Below are 10,000 nucleotides of genomic sequence, written 5' to 3' on the forward strand. Positions count from 1 at the left end.
GAGCTGGTCTGTGCTGCCACTAAATAAATATCCTGTGTGTTGTTTCCTGCTCTCTGCAGTACGGCAGGAACAGTGATGTGTGCAGGGCAGCGGGGGTTTATGTGAAGGGTCACAGTTTAAATGTGCAGCGCCGTATAAATACTGGATCAGGACGGCGTCCATCATTAAACACTCGTCTGCCATGAATGTGAAAGCGGCGCGTCTGGTTACGTGACCAGAGCATCTCGAGCCGCCGTGAATATCAGCGCTGTCAGAGCCAATCAGCTTCAGAGAGGAGGCAGCGCAGCAGGCAGAGCGTCCTGCAGGAGGACACCGGCCGGGCTGCTCTCAGGACGGGCGGAGAGGAGTCACGCTTTCACCGCCACGTGCGGGTTTTCACCGTGTTACCAGCTGCACGCTGACAGTCTGTCAGACTCGGCGTCAGCGATGTTAATAAAACAATAAATCATCATCATCCTCACGCTCGAATGAAACAACTGATGAAGCTGCAGGTGAATCGCAGAGACCTCACAGCAACACTGATCTGAGAACACCTGCGGACGCTCAGGTGACAGGAAGTACACGCCATCTGTTTCTGAGCATCAGCTGACTCTGAGCTGCAAGACGAGAGTTTCCTCCTGTCAGTTTGTCACAGAGGAGACGGAAGAGCAAGGAGGCGGGGCTCGGCGTGAGGAGCGTTCGTTCACGACATCAGTGTGACGAGGACGCCGTGTCAGCGCGTTCTTACCTCCACAGCAGCTTTGGCCCGGACGAACTCGTCCTCCAGAGACTCGTTCCTGACCAGCAGAGAGCGAGTCCGCCTGCGCTGCCGGGACGCCCCGCAGTCCTGAAAGCACACACACACACACATGCACGTGCACACACACACACGTGCACGCACGAACGCACACGTGCACACACAAACATGCACACACGCACGCACACACACACGCACACACACACGTGAACACACGCGCACACACACACACACACGCACACACACACGTGAACACACGCGCACACACACACACACACGTCCACACACACACGTGCACACACGCACACACACACACGTGCGCGCACACACACACACACACACGTCCACACACACACGTGCACGTACACACACACGCACGCACACACGTGCACGCACGCACACACACGTGCACACACACACACACAAACACACACACACACACGTGCACACACACACACACACGTGCACACACACACACACACAGGTCAGTGTGAAGGAAAACAAAGTGACTGGGTCAAAGTCACAGCTGCGTCTGAAGCTCCGCCCCTAACCTGCAGCGGTCTGCACTCGTTTCTCCCAGGCTGCCTGAACTGCACACTGTCACTACAGATGGCCGACACACTGGGCCTGATCTCAGTCACTTTTGGCACTCACCTCTCAGTCAGAGCGCTCGCTAGCATCGTGTGGTTCAAAGGTCACGATGAGGCGAGCGTCAGGCTGAGCTGCCAAACTCACCGTGAGTCAAACCCACATCAGGGCTCCAGAGCAGCACCGCACACGGGTGAGCAGCAGTACTGCAGTAGTGTTTGCAGCAGGAGCAGCGGCTGACCTGTGCTGAAGAAATGAAGTCGAGGTCGTCGAAGCTGTGGATGTTGAAGCTGTTCTTGGTCAGCGGGTCGGTTTTAAACTCTGCAGACCTGAAGGAGAACAGCACAGCGTTACAGGGAGCCTGCTGTTCCTAACCTTCTGTCAGTGTCTTCAGGTGAGCCAGAAGCTCCGCCTCCTGTATGATGCCACAGAGTACAGATACCCTTTTATGGTCCCAAGTATAGAAACTCAGATATGTTTGTGCAGGAAGCTGGTTCAAAGTGGGCGGAGCTAAAACTGTCAGTGTGAGGTCATTCTGAGCTAAAGAGACGAGCTGAGCTACGTTACCACAGCAGTTCACTGGACGAGTGATGGGAGGTGCATCTCTTCTCGTATCTCCTCCTGCGCCCGCCGTCCTCCACGTCCAGGTTCACCTCCTCCCATTTCTCCAGAGGAGACGACAGGCTGACTGCAAACACAACCACATGCCTGAGGTCCAATCATCATTACTGGTGTGTGTTTATCAGTAATGAGGATGAGTACGCTTCAGCCAGTAAAAACACAAAGTGCAGCTGGGTGGAAACAGGAAGTGGGACACTCATCACAGTAAAAGCTGCGATTAAAGATCCTCACGACTCGGTGACTTTAAAGCTTTTAATGAAATGAAGTGATGAAGACCTGAGTGATGAAGGCCTGAGTGATGAAGGCCTGAGTGTATTTATAGATGGGTTTATGCAGACGTGGGGCAGCACAGAGCCGCACTTTTAGCTGATTTATTCGTTAATGACAAAGCTGAAAATCTGCCACACTCTCAGCTCCAGGGTCCACAGATGAACCCGGGGGCTGTGGGTGCCTGTGGAGCCCTGAGGCTCACGCTGCAAGCTCTGAGGTCTGACGGGTCCAGCGTGGCGAGACGGCGTTCAGTCCTCAGGAGGCAGCAGCTCACGCACGCTGGAACAAGCCGCGTCATTTCATGCTCGGCTTAATAACGACGATGAATTTATGATGAAGACACTTCCCATCTTTCACAGCTCCTGCTGCTCTCAGGCTGAGCTGAGCCAGATGTTGCTGCAGCTGTGGATGACAGCGTGCACTTTAGTAATAAATCTGCCTACATGTTGTAATCGGCTTTTCTCCCGGGCGTCTCTGGAAGACGCACGAACGTGCCCTCTCTCTCCACAGGGATCAAACTCAGACTGAAACCGTCTCTGGTCATGTGACTGTGGTGAGGCGCGGTCAGTCCGCTGCCTCACCTGCTAATCAAGGTGAGCGGATCACCTGAGAACTGAACACAGACCCTGCTCGCTGCCCTCGTCTCACCTCCACAAACACAGAGCCGCTCGTCTCCTCACTGTCACCTGATAAAAACTGACGATGGCGTCGGGTTCAGGCTGCGCTCTGAGACTCACCTGAGTCCAGCGAGATCCTCTCAGGTGTTCTGGGACTGGCGGGCAGGTGTTCCACCTGCACCTGGATCAGCTCCGTCTCCTCGGGTTTGGCTCGGCGTCGCGGACTCTTCGAGCTGCCCTTCTTCCTCAGAGGGCTCCTCCTCCGCTCCTTGTTGCTCCCCCCGCTGCTCTCCCCCAGCTCGCTGAGGTCCACCAGGTCCAGCGCTGTGGACAGAACTGCAGACGGCGGGAGACGACTCGTTACTCGTTACTCGTTACCGCCAGCGTGTCTGTGAGAGCGGCTCGTCACGTTGGTGTGGAGAACAGATAATTCATTTAACTCAGAAGTCAGAAGATCAGAGCTCTGAGAGTACTCTGAGTACTCAGAGTAATCTGAGTACTCGGAGTAATCAGAGTACTGGGAGTACTCAGAGTACTCAGAGTCCATTACTCTGAGTAATCTGAGTACTCTCAGCATCACAGTTTCGAGGTCATTTAAAACAGATTTATTGCCGCGGCTCAGCCTCGCAGGCCGACGAGCTCGGTTAGAGCCACCGCTGACAGGGCGCCTCCTACACGCACGACCAGCTGGGACTGAGACGCTGTGGCCGACCTGCAGCGTTCGTTCATCACGGCATCCTCACAGACGAGCTGGAGGAGGCGTCCCTCATCAGTGAGTTTAACCATCGCCTTCAGCGGGGTTGGAGGTGTTAGAGGGTTACAGCGGCGCTCAGACGTGTTCTTGTCACCGCGCTCACAGACTAATAAAGTTTGAATTGATCCGTGATCAATAACAGAACGCGTGACTCTGTGACCTCTGAGCGTCTCCCTGCAGCCTGGAGCCCAGGCTGGGATCAGCCACACCTCCTCCCGTCCTTCCCCTCGTCTTCCACAGCTCAGCGGGGCTCCTCCTCCTCCCCCTCCTCCCCCTCCTCCTCCTCCTGACACGTCGACAGTTTTTATGTAAATGCAGAAAGAAGCAGCACAGCAGCCTGAGTTTAATGTGAGGAGGAGGACAGAGCAGACAGGAGGACAGAGGAGGTCAGAGGTGCTAATTAATGGCCGGTGTACCTGCTGAGTCGGAGGTGACAGATGGTTCACAGAGGAGGAAGGAGGACGGCCAAGGGCGGAAAGTTAGAGGAGCACAAGAACAGAGAGCAAAGAGATTTGGGAGAGGAGGAGGTTTCTTCTCACAGCTCATGTTTAGCAGATTAAATAAAACAGAAATGGATCAATAATGTTTCCCCTCGTTTCTCCTGCACGACGGCTGAAAAGAATCCTCACCCTGAGCAGGAGGAGGAGGAGGAGGAGGAGGAGGAGGAGGAGGTGGAGCCCCGCTGAGCTGTGGAAGACGAGGGGAAGGACGGGAGGAGGTGGTAATTAGCGGGAGTCTACCTGCTGTGTTGGAGGTGAGCGGTCGGGCGGAGGGGGTGTCGCTCCGGGTCTCCGACAGGAAGTCATCGATGGAGGGGCTCAGTAGGGGCCGGCTCTCCTGCTGCTCCCCGACCAGCTGGAGGGCAGAAACAGCGAGTTAGACCAGACCGCCAAGGAGACGCAGTAACACAACAACCCACTTCATACTGTAAGGTGAAGACACAACAATGCAGAGAAACCCAACAATCATATGACCCCCTATGAGCAAGAGCTGTGGTGACAGTGGGAAGGAAAAACTCCCTTTAACAGGAAGAACCAGGCTCAGCGAGGGGCGGGGCATCTGCTGGAGAAGGACAGGGTAACGACACGCTGTGGGAGAGAGACAGAGACTAATAACTAAAGACGCTGAGACGAGTTCGCAGCTACGTAGGACTCTGCATGTCTCTGGGTGGCTTCGCATCCAGAGGTCAGAGGTCATGTTTGTCATGCTTACACTCTGTCTGTGAAAGTGAAGCTAAAACATGAAGCAGGTTTTCAGAAATCTATGCCGGCTGCTTCAAAAGGACAGCTCAGTCAGGTGACAGGATGGAGGGGGCGGAGCAGCTTTTAGGGCCCTGCAGTGATTACAGGAAGTCGCAGCAGCGCGGCAGAGCGAGCCCGTCACATTATGAAAGGATAATGAGAAAACCGGTCCAGAGGTAATGAATGTGTCTAAATGAGGCACAAACATGTCGTCTGCACACGCTGGTGTCTGAGCGCAGCCTCCTCACAGCGGCTCAGACGCACAAATGATCACAGCTGATTTCACCGGGAAATGTCTCGTCCGAGCCGCTGCTGAGAGAGGCTGCAAACACCAACCGTGTGATGGAGCACACGCCCATGCCTGTGACACAGGCGACCACGATTGATCGGGCTCTGTTACACCTGCAGAGGAGCCAGCAGCGGTGTGTCTGTGAAGGTTCTCAGTCATCCAGGTCATCGTAGAAAGAAAAGCGTCTGGACTTCTTTAAGTTGCTTGAAGACGTTTCACCTCTGATCCGAGAAGCTTCTTCAGTTCAAAGGTCAAATGGTGGAGAGTCCCAGATTTAAAGCCAGTGCGACTCTCGGCCATTTGACCTTAGCACTGAAGAAGCTTCTGGGATGAGAGGTGAAACGTCTTCAAGCAACTTAAAGAAGTCCAGACGCTTTTCTTTGCAGCTCCTTTGAAAACACCGGTGGACAGATGTGCGCTCCGCTGCCTGCCAGCTCTGAAGCATTCTGGGAAGTGTTAATTCCCAGTCTGATGCCAGATCACAGATTAATTCATGTGCCTTCCTAATCCTAATCCACAGCGCTGTGTGCGCCACATGTTTAATCCCGTGAAGAGGCGAGCAGCGCCGCACAGATTCACTGTGAACTGATCACTTCAGAATAAAGGACCCAACACAGAAAAGGGATATGAAACAGCACGGATCAGGAAACATATCCGAGATCATAAATCCCGAATGAGATGGGAGGATAATCCAGAGATAAAAGAGTTTTATCAGCTGAACCAGGAAAAGTGGAGGAAACAGTCTGGATATGACACAGAGCGATGCTTTAAACCGTCGCTGGATGACTTCCTGAACACATCGCAGGGAGAATGGCCGAGGAGGCGTTTGCTGTGTCGTCAGGGATGAATCGTCTCATAGTTGTGTCACTTCCTGCACACATCAACGCCATCTGCCATGTTTCCGTGTTTCTGACAGCACAGCGGGATGTGGCCTAAAGTCTCTCAGACAAGTTTTCCCAGTTGTGTGAGCAGTCACGACTCTTCCCAGCTTCCTGCACATGTTAATCCTGCTGCTTGAGTTTTAAAGGTTTCGATGACCTCAGTGAGTCCTCACCGCCGTGTCTGGAGCAGAAAACTCTCCCGAACTCCAGCAGGGATCCGACTCTGTGCCCAGGACGAAGGACGAAGTCTCCTTTTCCAACCTGGTGAGGTCTTTCAGCTCATCAGTTTATCTGACACAACAAACACTGACGACACTGTTCTGTCTTCGGTGGCTGACAGATGATAGTCAGATCATTTTTCAGTGGGTTAGGGTTACAGTGAGCGTCCGGTAAAAGTGTCGACGAGGACGAAAGAGGAGAGCGGTCAGAGCTAAATGACTTTGGTGCTTTAAAAGCCGGGGACAGCGTGGGGAATCGCAGCGCCACGGCTGTGTGAAGGTGCAGCAGCTGCAGCGATAAAGTTTCTCTCTGAGCGGAGCACAGTAATGGCAGCTGCAGCAGAGCGGAGGGTCAAAGGTCGGTGATCACACTGAAAACTGCGTGCTCTGCAGACGGGAATAAGACGGTTGTTCAACCTGATGTTGAACCTGAGAAGTCTGACAGCGGTGGCGGGACCGCGATGCACAAAGACATGTTTCAGCAGGGCAGTAAACGCTCTGACCTTTGACCTGCTTGCTGTGAGCAGGAACTAAATGTCGAGCTGCGAGGGGTAACAAACAACACACACAACACAGACATCACATGGGGATACAGGTCGGAGATCGGTAACATTACAGAAAAACACTGAAATATACACTACAATGGGAAAGTACAAGAGGAAAAAAAGCCTCTACTCATGCTGTGCTCCTGGGAGGACAGCATGAGAACAGGAAACAAAAAGCACATAAATGTCCAGAACAACATTATGGAGCACGTGACAGCCACAGGGTCGGGTGGGGGTTGAGCAGTAGGGCTGCCACGATTATGTCGACTATCAAAATCGTCGACGACTGATTTAATAGTCGACGCGTCGTTTGAAGCTTTGTAAGATCCCAAAAGACGCAGGAATAAGTAGTAGGATTTAAGAGTGTAATAACGGACTGGAACAGAAGATGGCAGCACTGCATGTACAAGGATGCCAGCTGCCGTTAAACCACGAAGAAGAAGAAGCTGTGTCCCAGAATTCATAGCGCAGCCCAGCTCAGTTTCCAACAATGGCGGCAGCTAGTTAGTTTTAATATTACTCTTATTATTCTTTCTGGGTCACAAAATAAACGTTTAACATATTTTCAGGCGAGAATGTAGCTGTGTAAACCTCAAATATCTGCTCAGTTTATCAAGACACCACATATTTTCAAAAGCGCTCCGACGTTTTCGGAGACGTCTGTTAGCCACTAGCTCGATAGCTAGCCGGGGGCTAGGCTAACTAGAGCCGTGAGAACACCGGACTCCCGCAAATCGTTTTCAAACCCACCGCCGTCTTTCGCTACTCAGGTTAAACATGATATATAAGTCACTTAGATAACTTAAAAATGTTATTGTTTGGCTTTTTTCAGTATTTTATTTGTTCCTGAGTAAATCGGTTTGGCTGAGATTAAAGTTATAGTTTTTACACAGCTGAATAAACATCAAGCAGACAGCTGATTATCAGAAGAATTTACTCCGGTGTCCTGTTATATTTTAGATAGCAAGGAGTTTATTAAACTTCTTGCTATCTTCCACATTAAACTCCACAGCTAAGCTCAGCTCTCTCTGACCATCACTCTACTGCACATGTGCAGTAACATCAGGCATAAATGGAAACGTAACAGACATCCAGCTCCCTGAAACCTGCACTAACCTCAGCAGAGGCACATCTGTGAATAAACAGAATTCAGGCACGAGAACCACGATAAGGTCCGATCCACTAAAACTGACCCGGCCCTGCAGAACCTGCAGCTCAGGTACGACAGGTGAGCTGCTTCACCTGCTGCCGTTCAGAGGAAGGTGAGTCGTGACGAGCGCCAGCGGGCGGAGGAAGGCGAGCCGAGAGTGAAACGTGCCTCTGTGAACTCGGCAGCTGTAATCAATAAAACATCATCTGCAGTTTTATTATTAGAGCTGTGATGGAGGCCGAGAGCAGCAGCGCCCCATCACCACCATCATTAATGGATGACTCGCTTAACACAGACATCACGCTACAGCGAGTGACCTGCCGAGGGGCACCCCGCGTTGAGGTGGCTCCAACATATATGACATCACTCTGAGGTCATGTTTACATCATCCTTGAACTGAGCGTCACTCGCTCGAGCTGCGCTGTGAGAGTGACGACTCCACACACTCGTTACACAGTGATTGGACAGTTTTTGTGATGTCATCCTGCATCAGCGGGACAGTTCCTGCTCTCCAAGAGCAGCGGAGTAACTAAAGTAATGGGTAACTTTTTACTGAGGAGTAAATCCATGATGACTCAAAAGAGTCGTTCAGAGAGCATCAGTGATCAGATTATTCAAGCAGGAAGGATGTCAGCCGGACTTCCTGGTTCTACTGTGATTCTACTGTAAAAATAGAAGACACACAGTAGAGAACATATCTGTCTGCATCTCTCTGTCCTCTCTCTCACTCTGTGTGTGTGTTGTGGAGATGCTGTCAGCTATAAATAACCTGCTGTTGTGCTGAGCAAACAGTCCTCCATCAGCAGGGCTGAGTGCTGCTGCAGCACATCCTCAGTGTGAGCCAGACGACTGCAGTACTCTGCTGATACTGCAGTACTCTGCTGATACTCTGCTGATACTGCAGTACTCAGCTGATACTGCAGTACTCTGCTGATACTGCAGTACTCAGCTGATACTGCAGTACTCTGCTGATACTGCAGTACTCTGCTGATACTGCAGTATCAGCCATGAAGCGGCTGTAACAGCTGATCACATAAACAGAAGTCTGCTGTCAGGCGGATGCTGGGGGAGATGGAGGGGTGATGCCTTTAGTGTCGCTCTGTAAATAAAGCGCAGGTTCAGGCGTGGTGGGGAAACTGTGTCAAGGACGTGAGCTGACCCCAGAGAGATTCAGATCCTCCCGCAGCGCTGCTGCTAATTAATCTTGGATGAGTTTCCCCCCGTGGCTCTCCCAGCTCCAGCCGTACTGTAACTACAGCAGAGGACACCGAGCGACAGCCTGCAAACACGCTCGAGCTCAGGGGAACAAAGACTCAGGGTGTAAACAACGGCAGCGCTCTCAAACACACCGCTGCCCCACCATCTTCCCGCTGACTGAGGGCCGGAGCCCTCACGGATCATCAGCGATCACCGAGCTTCTCCACAGCACTGAAACAAGCCCTGCTTTGTTCAGGCCTCTGGGGCCCTGAATGCATCAGATCCCCGAGGACCTCAGCAACCTCCTGTTCTTTGGAGGTTCCCAGTTACGTTTTACGCTGGTTTCACAAACAGCACTTCTGTTCTTTTTAGAAACTCAAACACAGACGTGAGGCCTGTGAGGACTCACTCTGCTTATTTTAGACCCACGTTTCTGCCCAAGTTCAGATCAGAGTCCTTCCACACCAGCAGACGGGTTAAAAGAGCACAGCCTGCTCTCCACAAACACCTTTCTCTGCCCTTCTTCTGACGGGAGACGAATGGTGAGGTAGACCGCCGCCCTTCCTGCACCACCTGCAGGTCAGTTTGTTCTCATTCTGCAGTGGAAAATCGCTTTGATCATATTTGCCGCGAATTGCCAGGACGGGCAGTCTGCTAGCACCAGCCACAGGACACCAGCCAGACACCTTTGACATAAACACACATGGTAGTTCTGACAGGTGGGTGGAAAACCCCTCAGACGGACTCACAGGTGCTGCTGATGACCACTGAAACTTTACTGGCCTCGTTTGCTCTTTTCTAAAACACTCTGACCCGACCCTGAAGAGGCGGTCACTGAGGCATCAGATATTTCTAGTGTTTAACGGCGTCCCAGCTGTTTGCTTCAGTCTCGC

General features: G+C 52.2%; 1 protein-coding gene across 1 annotated transcript in view; it reads right to left on the reverse strand.

The window, feature by feature from the left end:
- The window catches only part of pex5lb (peroxisomal biogenesis factor 5-like b), a 23,685-nt gene that overhangs the window by 9,003 nt on the left and 4,682 nt on the right, over positions 1-10,000 (reverse strand). Inside the window, exons 2-6 of the mRNA XM_087831852.1 lie at positions 4,327-4,441; positions 2,953-3,168; positions 1,892-2,012; positions 1,566-1,653; positions 728-826 (exon numbers count right to left, since the gene is read on the reverse strand). Of these exons, the coding sequence (XP_087687978.1) occupies positions 728-826; positions 1,566-1,653; positions 1,892-2,012; positions 2,953-3,168; positions 4,327-4,441 (639 nt within the window). The remainder of the gene's footprint in view (positions 1-727; positions 827-1,565; positions 1,654-1,891; positions 2,013-2,952; positions 3,169-4,326; positions 4,442-10,000) is intronic.

This window comes from Neolamprologus brichardi, chromosome 18 (assembly GCF_056152115.1).
Source record: "Neolamprologus brichardi isolate AB-2024 chromosome 18, ASM5615211v1, whole genome shotgun sequence".
NCBI classification, from domain to species: domain Eukaryota; kingdom Metazoa; phylum Chordata; class Actinopteri; order Cichliformes; family Cichlidae; genus Neolamprologus; species Neolamprologus brichardi.